Below are 18,304 nucleotides of genomic sequence, written 5' to 3' on the forward strand. Positions count from 1 at the left end.
CAGTTTGGCATAACCTCGGTGATCTAGGATCAGATTTTCAGGCTTGAGGTCCCTGTAAATGATTCCTTTGGAATGCAGATAGGCAAAAGCTTCTACCACACATGCTGTATAAAATCTGGTTGTAGAATCTTCAAACGACCCCCTGAGATATAGAAAACGGGGAATAAAAGTATGACAGAAATTAGTTTGTCTAATAAGTTTGAATTTCTTATTTCACTCTATTCCTATGTCAAAATTTGACCCCAAAGACCAATGCCCTGCTGTCCAAATGCCATATGGCTAACACTGCATTGGGTTTTAAAAACCAGTTAAGGGTTAAGTTAAGGAATTATTTGCTCTTATGAGTCAGATTATTAAATCTAACTTCCTGAATACACTGAAGAAAAGGTCAGCCATTTACCATGTTTCATGTTGGATTCCCCCCAACAACCCACTACAGTCTAAAAAGGCACAGTTACAGAGAGGTAGGCAGAAGAGAGGCAAATCCTATTTCAGACCCTGTCTACCAAGGGGTGTTTTTTAAAGAAGAGAGTATTAGTATAGTCATATTTATTCTTAGCTTGCTTTTTGAATCTTTCTAAATAATAACAGATATAATTCCTGAGAAGGTGAATAAAAGTTAATGTTTTCAAAGAACCACTTTGGAAATGAGTTACAATGCTACTGTTAAGAGCATATCACAATCTAAGTATTCTTCTTATTTTAATATATTTATTCCGTTAGATAGCTTGCTGTGCAGGGTCTTAGTTGTGGCATTTGAACTTGTAGTTGCAGCATGTGGGATCTAATTCCCCAACCAGGGATCGAACTTGAGCCCTCTACATTAGGAGCACAGACTGTAAGTCACTGGACCACCAGCGAAGTCCCTATGTATTCTTCTGTTTGAAACTTCTGCCAGGAAGACAGACATATCTATTTCCTGTGCTCAGTTCAGTTCAGTTCATTCGCTCAGTCGTGTCCGACTCTTTGCGACCCCATGAATTGCAGCACGCCAGGCCTCCCTGTCCATCACCATCTCCCGGAGTTCACTCAGACTCACATCCATCGAGTCAGTGATGCCATCCAGCCATCTAATCCTGGGTCATCCCCTTCTCCTCCTGCCCCCAATCCCTCTTAGCATCAGGGTCTTTTCCAATGAGTCAACTCTTCGCATGAGGTGGCCAGAGTACTGGAGTTTCAGCTTTAGCATCATTCCTTCCAAAGAAATCCCAGGGCTGATCTCCTTCAGAATGGACTGATTGGATCTCCTTGCAGTCCAAGGGACCCTCAAGAGTCATCTCCAACACCACAGTTCAAAAGCATCAATTCTTCGGCACTCAGCCTTCTTCACAGTCCAACTCTCACATCCATACATGACCACAGGAAAAACCATAGCCTTGACTAGACAGAACTTTGTTGGCAAAGTAATGTCTCTGCTTTTGAATATGCTATCTAGGTTGGTCATAACTTTTCTTCCAAGAAGTAAGCGTCTTTTAATTTCATGGCTGCAATCACCATCTGCAGTGATTTTAGAGCCCCCCAAAATAAAGTCTGACACTGTTTCCACTGTTTCCCCATCTATTTTCCATGAAGTGATGTGACTGGATGCCATGATCTTCATTTTCTGAATGTTTAGCTTTAAAGCCAACTTTTTCACTCTCCTCTTTCACTTTCATCAAGAGGCTTTTTAGTTCCTTTTCACTTTCTGCCATAAGGGTGCTGTCATCTGCATATCTGAGGTTATTGATATTTCTCCCAGCAATCTTGATTCCAGCTTGTGTTTCTTCCAGTCCAGCATTTCTCATGATGTACGCTGCATATAAGTTAAATAAGCAGGATGACAATATACATCCTTGACATACTCCTTTTCCTATTCGGAACTAGTCTGTTGTTCCATCTCCAGTTCTAACTGTTGCTTCCTGACCTGCATAAAGGTTTCTTAAGAGGCAGGTCAGGTGGTCTGGTATTCCCATCTCTTTCAGAATTCTCCACAGTTTATTGTGATCCACACAGTCAAAGGCTTTGGCATAGTCAGTAAAGCAGAAATAGATGTTTTTCTGGAACTCTCTTGCTTTTTCCATGATCCAGCGGATGTTGGCAATTTGATTTCTGGTTCCTCTGCCTTTTCTAAAACCAGCTTGAACATCAGGAAGTTCATGGTTCACATATTGTTGAAGCCTGGCTTGGAGAATTTTGAGCATTACTTTACTAGCATGTGAGATGAGTGCAATTGTGCAGTAGTTTGAGCATTCTTTGGGACTGGAATGAAAACGGACCTTTTCCAGTCCTGTGGCCACTGCTGAGTTTTCCAAATTTGCTGGCATATTGAGTGCAACACTTTCACAGCATCATCTTTCAGGATTTGAAATAGCTCAACTGGAATTCCATCACCTCCACTCGCTTTGTTCGTAGTGATGCTTTCTAAGGCCCACTTGACTTCACATTCCAGGATGTCTGGCTCTAGATGAGTGATCATACCATCGTGATTATCCGGGTCATGAATATCTTTTTTGTACAGTTCTTCTGTGTATTCTTGCCACCTCTTCTTAATATCTTTTGCTTCTGTTAGGTCCAGACCTCTTCTGTCCTTTATTGTGCCCATCTTTGCATGAAATGTTCCCTTGGTATCTCTGATTTTCTTGAAGAGATCTCTAGTGTTTCCCATTCTGTTCTTTTCCTCTATTTCTTTGCATTGATTGCTGAGGAAGGCTTTCTTATCTTTTCTTGCTATTCTTTGGAACTCTGCATTCAGATGCTTATATTTTTCCTTATCTCCTTTGCTTTTTGCCTCTCTTCTTTTCACAGCTATTTGTAAGGCCTCCCCAGATAGCCATTTTGCTTTTTTGCATTTCTTTTCCATGGGGATGGTCTTGATCCCTGTCTCATGTACAATGTCATGAACCTCATTCCATAGTTCATCAGGCACTCTATCTATCAGATCTAGTCCCTTAAATCTATTTCTCACTTCGCCTTCTTATTAGATGGAAAGTGAAAGTGAAAGTCACTCAGTTGTGCCTGACTCTTTGCGCCCCCATGGACCATATAGTCCATGGAATTCTCCAGGCCAGAATACTGGAGTGGGTAGCCTTTCCCTTCTCCAGGGCATCTTCCCAGCCCAGGGATTGAACATAGGTCTCCGCATTGCAGGCGGATTCTTTACCAGCTGAGCCACAAGATAGAGCTAAAACATAAATAGAAGGAAAAAGGTAATTAATTGGAAAGGAATGTTTAAACTCAATTATGGTGTTTGTCTATCTTTCTCTGTGTGTGTTTATTTAATGAAATAACAAAAAAGGAAAAACCTTATCAGCTAATGTTAACTCCTTGGCTCTAGGGCAAAACTTTTAAACTTTACCCCATCCTCCCACCATGGAATCCCTTAGAAAGATAAACTGCCTCTCCCTCCCCTTCTTTCTCATACAGTAGTAAATGCAATTAAATAATTTCATGAAAATTCAAGAAAATTAGTGTGAACATTAGCTCAGTAGCTCTTGAGGTGGCTAAGATATAACAGGAGAGCAGGTTTAGGGGCACATACAAAGTAGAAACCTCGAATTTGCTTTCATGAGAGTCACTGATACCAGTTTGCATTTTTCCCACATTTGCTTCTTTTTCAGTGTTGAGGAGTAAATTCTAACAAAGTAAAAAGTAGAATATGGCTGCTATTCTGCAAAACTAATCAATGACTCTAAGGCTAAGGCAACCATCTTTCAAGTCATGTTTTAGAAATAGGTAGCCTCCTCCAGAAAGTTCTAGTCTTCATTTCAACTACTGATGTCCCCTAGCTGTCACTGAAATAATTAGCTCTTTCCAAAGGGAATGTCTTTTCTTGAAACACAATTTGAGGCTTAAGTAATATCCACTTCTTAGAATCTTAACTATAATAACTAAGTTCCTAGTATCCTTCTACAACAATACCTGAGTGGAACAATTTGAACTATAAGGACAGTCAAAAGCTTCATTAAGAATGTGTGCATGCTCAGTTGACTAACTGCATTTATGTTAGGAAATGAATGGTATAGAATATGCTATGGTTATCTTTTAACTTGGAGCTATCTTTGCAGAACTAGCACTATATAATCCTGTGTAATTACGTGCATTTGTGTTCAGTCATGTCTGACTCTTTGCACCATTATGGACTGTAGCCCACCAGCCTCCTCTGTCCATGGGATTTCTCAGGCAGGAATACTGGAGTGGGTTGCCATTTTCTCATTCAGGAGGGATTCCCTAATCAGGGATTGAACCCATGTTTCCTAAGTCTCCTGCATTGCAGGCAATTCTTTACTGCTGAGCCATCCGGGAAGCCCTGACACTATAAAATCCTGTGTATTGCAAAAGAGACAGAGTAGTACCTTAAGGGTTCTTTCTTCTTTGACCTTAATTATGTTTGTCTATCAAGAGCAGCATATTTCTTTGAGATATCATTTGTCTGAATTAGTAAAGTTCAACATTCAGAAAACTAAGATCATGGCATCTAGTCCCATCACTTCATGGGAAATAGATGGGGAAACAGTGGAAACAGTGTCAGACTTTATTTTTTGGGGCTCCAAAATCACTGCAGATAGTGATTGCAGCCATGAAATTAAAAGACACTTACTCCTGGGAAGGAAAGTTATGACCAACCTAGACAGCATATTCAAAAGCAGAGACATTACTTTGCCAACAAAGGTCTGTCTAGTCAAGGCTATGGTTTTCTAGTAGTCATGTATGGATGTGAGAGTTGGACTGTGAAGAAAGCTGAGCACTGAAGAATTGATGCTTTTGAACTAGAGAAGACTCTTGAGAGTCCCTTGGACTGCAAGGAGATCTAACCAGTCCATCCTAAAGGAGATCAGTCCTGGGTATTCATTGGAAGGACTGATGCTGAAGCTGAAACTCCAATACTTTGGCCATCTGATGCAAAGAGTTGACTCATTAGAAAAGACTCTGATGCTGGGAGGGATTGGGGGCAGGAGGAGAAGGGGACAACAGAGGATGAGATGTGTGGATGGCATCACCGACTTGATGGACATGGGTTTGGGAGGACTCTGGGAGTTGGTGCCTTGATTCATGGGGTTGCAAAGAGTCGGACATGACTGAGCAACTGAACTGAACTGATGTGTAGCTGATTAATATACAGCTTTAAACAGAGTGCTGTATACAACCTCAATCCCCTCTCAATGGAGAGCACTGCAAAGAAAAATCCAAACGAAAACAGTACATGGAATTGGGCTTTGTTTTTTTCACATTACATGCCTTATTTTGATAAGAAAATTGATTACTTCAATGTAATAAGTAAGTGAAGTCACTCAGTCGTGTCCAACTCTTTGCAACCCCATGGACTGTAGCCCACCAGGCTTCTCTGTCCATGGGATTCTCCAGGCAAGAATCCTGGAATGGGTTGCCATTTCCTTCTCCAGGGGATCTTCCCAACCCAGGAATCAAGCCCGGGTCTCCCGTATTGCAGACAGATACTTTAACCTCTGAGCCACCAGGTGGGCCTTTTCCAAAGCCTACAACTCTTGCTTCCTGTTAGAAGAGTTACCTCTGCCGTTGCAATGCTGAGCAACGGATATGTTTCCCTTAATATTCCATTGTTAATAAAACAGAACCAAGGTATAAACAGAGAATACGCTTAATGAAAGATCAATTTCTCATGGCATCTCTGCTGAATGATATTCATATTTAGCAGAAATATAAAACAATCACTAGAAACTCAGATTCATCAGAGGAGGTGAAAGGTTAGTAATGTAAACTCTGAAGCGAAGTCCTGGACTGAAACCTGAGTTCCACTTACTGTTTAAACAACTAACTGTGCCTCTCTGGGTCTTAGTGTTGTCGTGTTCAAAATGAGGCTAATAACAGAAATTCTCTCTTTGGGTTGTTGCGGAGGTACAAAAAATTTGCAGTGTGTATTAAAATGAGTGGCTGGCACACATCTGGTACTCAGTAAATAGCTGCTGTTAGTGTATATGTGTGAGGGACTCCCCTGGTAGCTCAGATGGTAGACAATCTGCCTTCAATGTGGGGGCCCAGGTTTGATCCCTGGGTTGGGACGATCCCCTGAAGGAGGGAATGGCAGCATCAAAAACTCTTCTTTAGTGTCACCAGTGTCTTAATCCAGGAAAAGTGACTGATACAGGACTGTCTTTTGGGGATGGGAGTGGGGAGTTTGCAACTCTAATTATTATTATTGAAACATTTGCTGTTTCTCACTGTAAGGGCTCACTTTGAGTCAGCTCTGAAGACTTTTCTGCTCATCTCTGTTCTTTTCACTTCCTCCATGCCTCTCACAAGTGTATAGGTGAAAATTATCCTTTTACAATCAAAACCTTCCTTTTTCCACCATGAAGGACTGACGTATATCATTGCGTCTTTAGTTGGATGACTTGGTTCTGAGCCATTTTGAACTTTGGACAGCTCTAGAAAGCTGGTTTCTAGTTCTTCAGATCTGGATTGAGTATCTTTTATATATATATATTTGCAACTGATTTTAAAAATTAAATAAAAATTTGTCTCAAATCCATTTTCATGTTATGTGACAAGTCAATATAATATATGCACACAAAATGTTTCCAGAAACAGTTTCATCACTAAACATTCAATGTAGGGAATCTGAATTTTGAAATACACTTTTGGAAAGCAGTCAAAAAGCATAGCATTAGGCTGATTCACAATGAAAAATTACCATTAGAATTGGAAATGACAGTGTAAATTTGATTTAAAACAAAAATGAAAGCTTGTTTTATCAACAGAAAGTTGCTTAAAGAAATAAATCATTGCCCTGTACAGCTCTCTGAAGTAATAAATTATGCCTTGACAGTTGGGTCATTTCAATTAACAAGTAAGGAAAAGGCTCTTGTATCCTCTGTGGGAGTGAGTAGGTATTTTATCTTAGCTAGATGGCAGTAAATAACAACAATTTGATTCTGGGAATTCAAGGGTTCAGTTCAGTTCAGTCGCTCAGTCGTGTCCGACTCTTTGCGACCCCATGAATCGCAACACACCAGGCCTCCCTGTCCATCACCAACTCCCGGAGTTCGCTCAGACTCACATCCATCGAGTCAGTGATGCCATCCAGCCATCTCATCCTCTGTTGTCCCCTTCTCCTCCTGCCCCCAATCCTTCCCAGCATCAGAGTCTTTTCCAATGAGTCAACTCTTCACATCAGGTGGCCAGAGTACTGGAGCTTCAGCTTCAGCATCATTCCCTCCAAAGAAATCCAAGAGCTGATCTCCTTCAGAATGGACTGGTTGGATCTCCTTGTAGTCCAAGGGACTCTCAAGAGTCTTCTCCAACATGACAGTTCAAAAGCATCAATTCTTCGGTGCTCAGCCTTCTTCACAGTCCAACTCTCACATCCATACATGACCACAGGAAAAACCATAGCCTTGACTAGACAGACCTTAGTCAGCAAAGTAATGTCTCTGCTTTTGAATATGCTGTCTAGGTTGGTCATAACTTTTCTTCCGAGGAGTAAGCGTCTTTTAATTTCATGGCTGCAGTCACCATCTGCAGTGATTTTGGAGCCCCCCAAAATAAAGTCTGACACTGTTTCTAAGAGTTATGTATACTTATTAATATACTTAAAATTTAATCACTGTGTTTAATCAGCTGGTCATAAACCAAGTCCTGAAATGGCAGGATGAAAAAGACAAAGCCTCTCTTACTGAAGAATAGGTTCCTTCTTTTCATTAGTGAGCATATAAACCTGAAGCATCATGCTACAGGTTTATTGCCAATTTTTAAATTAGGGAGGCTAAATTATCATGAAAATACTCATTTCCTTAAAAGTAATTTCAACCACACTAAGAAATGACACATTTCCACCTAATGGGTCATCTAAGATGGAATTCAAGTAATCTTTTCCATAAAGTAGCTGAAAAAAAGAAGAATGTATATAAAGTTACTTGCTGGTTTATAAAACATACCCAGGAAGAGTAAAGACCAGAAATGAGATGTGAAAATTATGGCTTCTTATTTGATATATTCTATGGTAGCTCAGCTGCTAAACATTCCACCTGTGATGCAGGAGATCCCATTTCGATTCTTGGGTCAGGAAGATCCCCTGGAGAAAGAAAAGGCTACCAACTCCACTATTCTGGCCTGGAGAATTCCATGGACTCTATAGTCCATGGGGTCACAAAGAGTCAGACACGACTGAGTGACTTTCACTGAACATATACTTTAAAAAATGCTAATAGTTTATTATATTTATATTCATTATAATATATAAACTAGTAATATTAATATGTAACATATAAATATTAATGCTATATAATATAGCCTAACATTAGTGTATATACTTACCATATTAACCACTTATATTTTTAAGAAAGTTGCAAGGGTTGCTAATTCTGTAACTGTTATAGAGGAGAGGTGAATACAGTTTGCACCAATCTATTCCAAATCATGGAACAGAATTTGTGGGGAAAAGTCATAAACTAGAAGATAAAACATGATATCTAATGAAGAATAAACTAGGGAAATAACTGCAAGAATTAACCTTTCAGTGCCATAGTTCATATTTCAAAGATGAGAAAATATTTAATAGTCCTCAAAACCTGTTTGTAAATATGGTATCAATTCTTGCTGCTGCTAAGTCACTTCAGTCGTGTCCAACTCTGTGTGACCCCGTAGATGGCAGCCCACCAGGCTCCTCCATCCCTGGGATTCTCCAGGCAAGAACACTGGAGTGGGTTGCCATTTCCTTCTCCAATGCATGAAAGTGAAAAGTGAAAGTGAAGTCACTCAGTCGTGTCCGACTCTTAGCGAGCCCATGGACTACAGCCTACCAGGCTCCTCCATCCATGGGATTACTTTTTGACAATAAATAAAAAACTGCCCAGTGTTCTTTTTCTATGCTGATGAGAAGAAAGAGTGAGAAGCAAGAAATGGTCAGCTCAGCTGGGAGGTAAAACAAGCAGGATGCCATTGCTGTTAGAGACTTCCTGAGCTAAATCCCTGAGGCTCAGGGGTCACACAAGCCTTTCTTCAGATTAACTTGACAACCAGTATATTTTTTTTATGCTTTCAGAATAGCTTCTCCCTTACTACTATTTATTGGGACATGAGAGGAAAATTAAATTGAACAGTATGGTTTGTTTTGAATACGGATATTTTATATACACTGTGACTAGTAACATAGTTTTCTTTTTCTTTTGGTTTTTTTTTTTTTTTTTTGGTTCTAACAATTAATGTTTAGGATTTTCTGCCCCAGTTTAAACAGCAATGAGAAAGCCAGTCTGTGACAGTATTAATTGGGGCCTGGATATCCAAAAGTATGTTTTTCCTCCAGCAGTTTCTTGAATAGGAAAAAAAAAATCTCTTGAATAAAAGTAATAAGGCTACCAATGTATATAAGAGAGAAAGTTGGCAGAGAACAGCGACTCTGAGATTATTTCATACATGTTAGCTCTGTTGCTTTTAATGTCTGAATCTTTAGGAAACATTAGGTAACTGCTGTTTCTCCAGAGCATGAATTCTTGAGGAGTATTTAAAACACTGGGGAGACTTATCAACTTGTATCCCAAACCCAAGGATGAAAAAAGGGAGAACAAAGGAAAGGTTCAAAAAGCAGCCTGCTGGAGGTAGAGAAAGGACCGTCACTGATCTCCCTCCATCCTCTCCTCCCAAGTGAAAGTGAAGTGAAAGTTGCTCAGTCTTGTCCAACACTTTGCGACACCATGGGCTATACAGTCTATGAAAGTCACCATGCAAGAATACTGGAGGGTTGCCATGCCCTCCTCCAGGGGATCTTCCCAACCCAGGGATCAAACCCAGGTCTCCCACATTGCAGGCAGATTCTTTACCCGCTGAGCCACCAGGCAGATAAGCTACTTCTTAATAGCATTCCTTTGCTACCCTGATAGATCAAAAACACATCTCACTTGTAAGCCTTGGCTAGCATTATGTACCTAAAAAAATGAAGAATCAAAGTAAGTAAGGAGAAATATGAAATATTTTATTTCAAAAAATAAGTTGAACATTGATGCCTATGCAGGTTTCAGTGGACTTTAGGTTAACATTTAATTATTTTTTTAATTATTAAAAATTTTTTTATTGTTGTTTGTGTCTTGTTAAAGAAGTTAGTAGGAGTTTAAATAGCTGTTACTCTGCCTAAGTGGCTTATAATTGCTTTAATATTTACTTCTACCTGTAAATCTCCTATTCTAATTAGAATAAAGTAGGGAAGAGATTTCAACTACTTCAGTGGATTGAAAGGTCAGGTCAAAAATAAGATAGTTGAAGCATATTAGGATAGACCATATGTTAACTCACAAATCAGAATATTAACTTTGTGCAATAGCCTGTAAGTTATGAGGCATGGGACTACATTTATTTGATTTATCCATTTTATCCCTGGCCTCTATCACAATGCCTGACATATAATCTGTACCCAAATATTAACTGGAGAAGGAAATAATTTGCTGTGACATAATAGCTCAGTACAGATGTTTAACCCTTTCCCCTCATGCCAAAATGGTATATTCCCTAATAGGTTTATTTATCTTGAATTTAAGAAAATATTTGCATAATAAGACACAATGAGGTGAAAAGAAATCCATTTGACATATACAAGTAAGGCAATAAAAGACCTGAGAGGGCACAAAGACAGGAAGGTACCATGAGGATATAATTAGGAATGAGACTTTAATGCAATAGTTTATAAAGAACTGGCTGTTCTATTTGGGGATATCTACAAAATAACAAATTGTTAAAAAAATAACATGGCTTTCTGGCAACATCAAGGCTGTCTATCCCTGAGTTTCAAAGATGTTACCTGATGAAGGAGAGTCTGTGGGGTGAGACTGTAACAAATAAAGACATGTCTAAAGATGAATGTTCAAAGGAGCAAAGATGCCTTTTGAATGATCATTCACAGAAAACATGCTGTTTTTTTTTTTTAAGTAAACATTTAAGGTTGTTAATCTTCCAGGACATTTTATAGATTATTTTTTTAAGACTGTTAGTTACATAAATAGGAATTAGAAAAGTAATTTTGCATTATTAAAAGAAACAGGCAGTAACCAGACCAGCTTTACTTGTCCTGAAAGGGCAAAAAAGGAGTAAATCTAAGTTAGATTGGTGGGATGAAATACTGCTTATAAGTTGATTCATTTTCTTCCCAAGATCAGGTATGGAATGAAAAGGATAGCTGGAAATTCTGTTAATTTTTAGATCAAAGAATGAAAACAAAGTGAAGTCGCTCAGTTGTGCCCGACTCTTTGCGACCGCATGGACTGCAGCTCGTCAGGCTCCTCTGTCCATGGGGTTTTCCAGGCAAGAGTACTGGAGTGGGTTGCCATTTCCTTCTCCAGGGATTGAACCTGGGTCTCCCGCATTGCAGGCAGATGCTTTACCATCTGAGCCACCAGGGAAACCAAAGAGAAGTGTAAAAGTAACGAAAAAAGTTACTTTGGAAAGAATTCTTATCTCGAGAATGAGTAGAACAATTCAATGACCGTTAATACAGATTGCAACTATAAAATAAGTTTAATTCTCTTCATCGTTAACAGCAATGAAGTGAATTCAGGGCATACAGTTGTCTGATTATGATATTCACACTAAACTAAGGCCTCTGTATGTACCTTGACAGGTACCATTTTTAAGATGGACTAATCCTATATCATTGGTTACAAATCTGAAACAGTAAGTTTCGTATTCACATTAAATCATATGTGTATAGTGGTCAACTATGGGTTGTGGCCCACAGTTACTTTACATTTTGAAATAGAAGCATATATAAAATGTAAATGTCTTTTATAATAATTCACTCTCCTTACAAACCATCACCATCAACTACATTTTCACAGACATGATAAAAATTTCTTAAAACTTACCGATCCCTGAGAATGGTCCAGAGCTCTCCACCTAGGCAAGCTTCCATCAACATATACAAATATTTGCTGTCCTTAAATGTTCTGTATAATCTGTGAATTGCAAACAGAAAAACAAGAATTATAAACATTACTGTTTTTTAAAATCATGTAAATATTTTTCATTGCCCAGATTATAGTCTTACTCTTGATTTGCCAAACTTGAAATTTTATTAAAAGACTGAGAAGGATCTAAATTCATAAAGAGGGAAAAAGAGGTTATGTTTATGATTTATACACTGTAGGGCATAGATTCTCCTTTGAAATGTGTTGTGTTCAGTTGCTTTAGTCATTGCTGACTCTGCGATCCTTTGGACTGTAGCCTGCCAGGCTCCTCTGTTCAAGGGATTCTCCAGGCAAAACTATTGGAGTGGGTCACCATGCTCTCTTAATCCCAATGATTATGGACCAAGAGGACTTTTTGGGATTCCTCTAATTCCAATTTGGCTAACATTTCAAGCATGGCCTCTTGAGCACTATTTACTGGTCATAAATATGCGTAAACATAAACATGCATAAACATGGATATACAGTGATGACACTTTAAATTACAGGTGTGTATGATATTTTGCATTGGTCACTTAAATTCTTGTGATACCCTGTTTTCAGCAAGTGCCACTGGCAAATTAACTAGAAAATCTTCTGCATATATTAAAAAAAAAGAAATCCCACTGCCATCTCTATGAGTGCTCTCAAAACACTGAGATGGAACAGTCATTTCATTTTTTAAAATCTTCAAAAAATATTGAAATAAAGAATATTCAAGGTAAAATAGTTTGAGTTTTGGTATTAATAATTTGTCTTTCAAGTACCAGAGGTCTATGTAGAGTTCCAGAATAATGGAGAATAAAAATGGAACATTAGGAAGTCTGATTTTTCCTTTAGGAAAAACATATTTTTTTTTTTCAGAATCTGATTCTCATTTTTAAAAAATCAATATTTTAGTGCTTTCTTATTTAGTGAAAACTTTCTTAAAATCTGATTTAAAAATATGTTTTTTGTGTGTGAATCTAATGTACAACAGTGAGCGCACATGATAGAGAGCTTAGCGGTTGCTTTCCCACTTGGAATGGGGGACTTGAACCCTTGGGCAGGGTCCTTGTTGTTGTTGTTCAGTAGCTAAGTTGTGCCTGATGCCAGGCTTCCCTATCCATCACCAACTCCCGGAGCTTGCTCAAACTCATGTCCATTGTGTCGGTGATGGCATCCAACCATCTCATCCTCTGTCGCCCCCTTCTCCTCCTGCCCTCAATCTTTCCCAGCACTGGGGGCTTCTCTAGTGAGTCAACTCTTCATATCAGGTGGCCAAAGTATTGAGGTTTCCACATCAGTCCTTCCAATGAATATTCAGGACTGATTTTCTTTAGGATTGACTGGTTGGATCTCCTTGCAGTCCAAGGGACTCTCAAGAGTCTTCTCCAGCACCACAGTTCGGAAGCATCAGTTCGTTGGTGCTCAGCCTTCTTCATGGTCCTTACCTCACTATGAAGTCAGAATGAGCCCCCTGCATGATCTGCTTCTCCGAGCGGATGTGTTCCTGCTGTCTTGTGTCCACGATGTGGCGTTTCTTGAGAATCTTCATTGCAAAGGTTTTGGATTCTTCACTTTTTAACTGGACCTTAAAGAAAGTCAGAAGGGAGTAAGTGAGAAAAAAAATCTACAGAGTTAATATAACCATGCATTCTTAGCTCCAAACTAACAGGTGCATGGAGCATTGAAATGACACCCCGAACACCACCTGTGTCATGGTAAAGGCTGTCTGGAGCTGGATTTGAAATCCAGGACTCACAGACATTGCCCAGTCTCATTCCACTGGACCTGACACATTTTCACCAACTGGATTCCCAATTAATTTTATGCCCACTGGGATTAGAAGAGGGCAAGTGTATTTGATTCTCTTTGTATTATTTCATGTCATTTCATGTTATGTGTTTGAGTATACTTTACCATTTTTCTCCTTGAATCAGAAAAGTAGAAATAAAAACTAATTTCTTCTCTAATTTTATTACTTCTAGTGAGTTTTGAAAAAGTAAGGCCATATGGTCCTATATGATTTTCCTCTTTAGTTCTAGTCCACAAACACTTCTAGAGTTATTTAATTCAGTGACAGACCCTTGTCTCTGCTGAGACTGAAAATTTATGTACTGTTACTTCTTGTTATCTCAGTCTTTCCCTTCTCTCCAGTTAAAGAAAAAAGAGATGGTAATAAGATTTTTTTTGTTTTTCAAAAGATTTTGGAAACTACTTTCCTTTGTCTTCTCAAAGTAGGTATGATGGCTTTAATCCTCTCTGACCTTGAACTTTACTCCGTGGTTATACTAACTAGGAGACCTAAGCTGAGCCTTGGTGTCCCCAGTGCTTCCAGGCCTCTGTTGCAGCCCCCCTTGGTTCTTGGTGACTCTGGAGGGGCTTGGGTCCTCCAGATGCTGTTCCAAATATAGGTGCTAGTGTTCACTGTTTTACAAAGAATTCAACAAGGTGACTTGTAAAGAGGAGAGAGAGCAGAGCTAATCACCTAACATAAGCTATCATCTAGTGCTCTCAGGACAAAGAATCCTCAAGATAATACTAAACAGCCCACGTTTTTCTGAACTAATGAAAGTGCTGGAGAAATAAGACAATGAGCCATTTCTGCTTTTCAACTGAAGTATGAATTGCTTACAGCTTTAGCTGCAAGGATGGTGAAGGTTCTCGGTGTCTTGTTCATGTACACATGGACAGGCTGAATTCAGCTGAGAAGACATTAATGTGGCAAGGTCTTTAGAAGAAAACATGAAGACACTTCAGATAAAGAGGCTTCAGTTTGCTGCCAGCATTTGAGAATCTATGACAGGTTAGAAGGGAAAATGGATATTTGAAAATGCCTAAAATAGCTAAAGGCCCTCTATGCCGTTTGTGATACTTGTTGAGATGATAGATTAGTGTGATGCAAAGGAACTCAGTTATAGTTCAGAGTAAAATACAAAATGTGAAAATTCACTTCTAAAAGAAATCTGGACAGAGAAGAAAGATGGCATGAAAAATGAGCTGTGTTAGAATACTAACATTCACATGGATGGACCTAGAGATTGTTACAGTGAAGTCAGTCAGAGAAAGAGAAATGTCACAGAATATCCCTTACGTGCAGAATCTGAAAGGAAATGATACAAATGAACTTATTTATAAAACAGAAACAGAATCACAGACTTAGAGAACCAACTTATGGTTGCTGGGGGAATGAGGAGGGAACAGATAGGGAGCTTGGGATGGACGAGTACACACTGCTGTATTTGAAATGGATGGCCAGCAAGGACCTACTGTATAGTACAGAGAACTCTGCTCAATGTTAGTGTTAGGACGGGAGGGGTTTTGGGGCAGAATGAATACATGGGTATGTATGGTTGCATCACTCTGCTGTGTGCCTGAAACTATCACAATATTGTTCATCAGCTATACTACAATATATAATAACAAGTTAAAAAAGAGTATTAACATTCAGAGAAGAAATCTGATCATATTCCCTCTTTAGAGTCTTACCCAGATAAACGTGAAAAGTAGGTCACACAATGTAACAATTACTCTCTCTAGAGATGTTAACATTTTAACTTGTGTATAGGTTAGGAAGAAAGAACTCTGGCTTTAGGGTGACAGGTCTGGACTTCAATCCTAACTCCACTTAAGGTCTCTGTCTCTTATCTTCTTGGTCAGCTGAGTAACTTCTCTGAGCCCCAGTTCTGGCTGAGGATACCACCACGTACTGTATGGAGTTAACTGTGACCTTACATGAGAAAGTACTGCCATACGGGCATTTGTTGTTGTCTCTCTTCAGGTATCTTGGGTAGCTCAAATGCTATCCTTAAAACAAAGCGAGATCATGTCGTTTCTGTGCTCAAAGACTGCAGTGGCTTCCCAGCTCACTCATGATAAAGACAAAGCTGTCACAGATGCCTACAAGGCCCTGCTTCATTTGAACTCCTGCTCCCTGTGAGCCTTGCTCCCCACTTGGGTCACTGTGTTCAGGTCACACTGGATACCTTGCTGCTCCTTGAGCACAACAAGCAAGCTCCTACCTCAGGCCATTTGCCCATGCCTGCCTAAATATTCTCCCACAGTTACCCTCCAGGCTTGCTGCTCAGTTTCCTAAATTCTCTGTTCAAATGTTTCCTTACTTAGAAAGTGTCTCCTCACCCCGGTCTACATAAAAGAGAACCACCTACTCCCTTCCCTTTTGCAGTGTTCTATAGCTCTATCACAAGCTATATTTATTCTGTATTTATCACACCAAATATTTATTCTGATTGCTGGTTTAGTATCTGTCTCCTTTCACTATTCTGTAAGCAACCCAAGACTGGGGATGTTTTTGTTCACTGTGCCTGACATAGAATAAATGCTCATGAAGTATTTGTTGACTAAGTGAATCAAAGAAAGAGTGAAATAAGCCATGATGACTTATCCCTGACAAAGCCACAAGAGAGCTGGCACCTTAGCACCATACTGTGTATATCTGAGCTTAACAGGATAGAGCAAGGGAACTTATAAATGACAAGTATATAGCATTTACTCTTTTCCTTCTTTCCAAAACTGCCCTTATGCATAAGAAGGAAGAAAAGATTTCTGTATGCTGATATGGCATAGAAAATATACATACCAAATATCTATATAATTCAGCTCTGAATTTTCAGTTTTTATGCTTACAACATGTTTTCTTAACCTTCATTTTTCCTTGAATGACTAAGATGTGGTATTATTCCCAGCCACACAGCCTACTACATTAATAACATCATCTCTAGGATGTCAACTGAATTTTGGGGACAGTTGTCCATCTGCATCTAAATACAAAATATATTTACGAAGTGTCCAATAGAAATGTGTTCACTGATATATTAACAATGGTCTCTTAGGGAGATTTTTAGTTGATTTAGTTCTTTTTAACTTTTTGCAAATGGTTAATTTGTACAGTTAGCATATCTCACCTATATGATAAGTGAAAATAATGACTCTGGTCATGGAAAAATTTTTAGAGTCTCTTTTAAATCAGAATAGCTATTTATTCTGACTCTCTCAAAGGATTCTAGTACAGTGGAATCCACCCTATTAGGATTCCATGAATGCAAAGACCTTGAGAAGTTGTGTGCAGTAGGATAACAGCCTATTCAAGTTCAGGCTGAACCACACTAGTCATATCTTTAAAGAAAATACCTTATTTTTTTAAATTTCAACACAAACTCTGAGTAAGTTACAGCAATTTGTATTAAGTAAGTCTAAACTATTGTGCTTTATTATGAAGGTGTTTTCACAAAACTAATCCGTGAAAAATTTTAAGGTGAAATTTAGTTTGCTTTTTATTTGTCCTATTAGCCAAATTAATTATTTGGCGGCTCAGTGATAAAGAATCCACGTGTAATGCAGTAGATGCAGGTTCAACCCCTGGGTCAGGAAGATCCCCTGGAGAAGGAAATGGCAACCCACTCCAGCATTTTGGCCTGGGAAATCCCATGGACAGAGAAGTCTGGCAGGCTACAGTCCATGGAGTGACAAAGAGTCAGAAACGACTTATCAACTAACCCACCACCACCCAATTAGTTATACCAACACCGCTTGTGCCAATTTGAAATAATGATGATAATGATTTTATAGCAGGTCAGTCAGAGATGACAGTGTTGAGTGTGAACACAGGCAGTCAAAAGAGAAGGAAAGGAATGCATACTTTCCTTCTTTTGCTCAGGAATCCTTCCCAGCCTGGTTGGTCAGGCATGATTCCCAGGTCTGTCTTTGCAGATCATTCCAATACCACCTAGATGTACAGGCTAAAGCGCTGGTTGAGAATGTGAATTTTGAAACTTGTCTACCTTTGCTTAAATATCAACTTTTTTCTTTCTTTTTTTTTTTGGACTGTGGTCCTGGACACATTTCTAAAACTCTATTTCCTCATCTGTAATATGGGAATATTCTTACCTGTGAGGAAGAAACAAAAGGGCCTATACATCAAACATAGTGTTTGGAACAGAGAACACATTCCGTTAGCTGCTTTTATTCTTTTGGGCTTCTTAGTTTAATAGTCTCTTCAGGCCAAAGCAATTTTGTCAAAATATTATCCACTACAGGAATGAAGTTTTGAACCAGTCTGTATTCCCAACCTACCTACTTCACTACTACCCAGTGAATAAGCAGGCAGATTGAGAGGCTTTAGGTAAAAGATTGCTGACCCTTGTACCACACTGGTTTCTTTCTCAGGAATTCTAGGAAGGAAACATGAATTAAAAAATGCTAATACTCAATATCTTTCTTCTGTTTTTTATAAGTAATGCTATGTGTTATACCAGAAATTAAAATTAGCAAAAGTTTCATTTGTATAAAAAGTTATTCTAACGTGAACCACTGGGTTGCCATTTGAAAGAATATCTACTTGAGCAAGGTGAATCTTGATATGGGAATTTTTGACAAAGATTTTGACACATTCTTAACTATCAGGCTCTATCTGGTACCCA

The 18,304-nt window shown here is 38.9% G+C and overlaps 1 protein-coding gene across 1 annotated transcript in view; it reads right to left on the reverse strand.

Annotated features, from left to right (window-relative positions):
- The window catches only part of PRKG1 (protein kinase cGMP-dependent 1), a 1,293,658-nt gene that overhangs the window by 14,138 nt on the left and 1,261,216 nt on the right, over positions 1-18,304 (reverse strand). Inside the window, exons 12-14 of the mRNA XM_052661192.1 lie at positions 13,316-13,455; positions 11,802-11,891; positions 1-142 (exon numbers count right to left, since the gene is read on the reverse strand). Coding sequence (XP_052517152.1) covers positions 1-142; positions 11,802-11,891; positions 13,316-13,455 — 372 coding nt within the window. The remainder of the gene's footprint in view (positions 143-11,801; positions 11,892-13,315; positions 13,456-18,304) is intronic.

This window comes from Budorcas taxicolor, chromosome 23, assembly GCF_023091745.1.
Source record: "Budorcas taxicolor isolate Tak-1 chromosome 23, Takin1.1, whole genome shotgun sequence".
Classification (NCBI taxonomy): Eukaryota; Metazoa; Chordata; class Mammalia; order Artiodactyla; family Bovidae; genus Budorcas; species Budorcas taxicolor.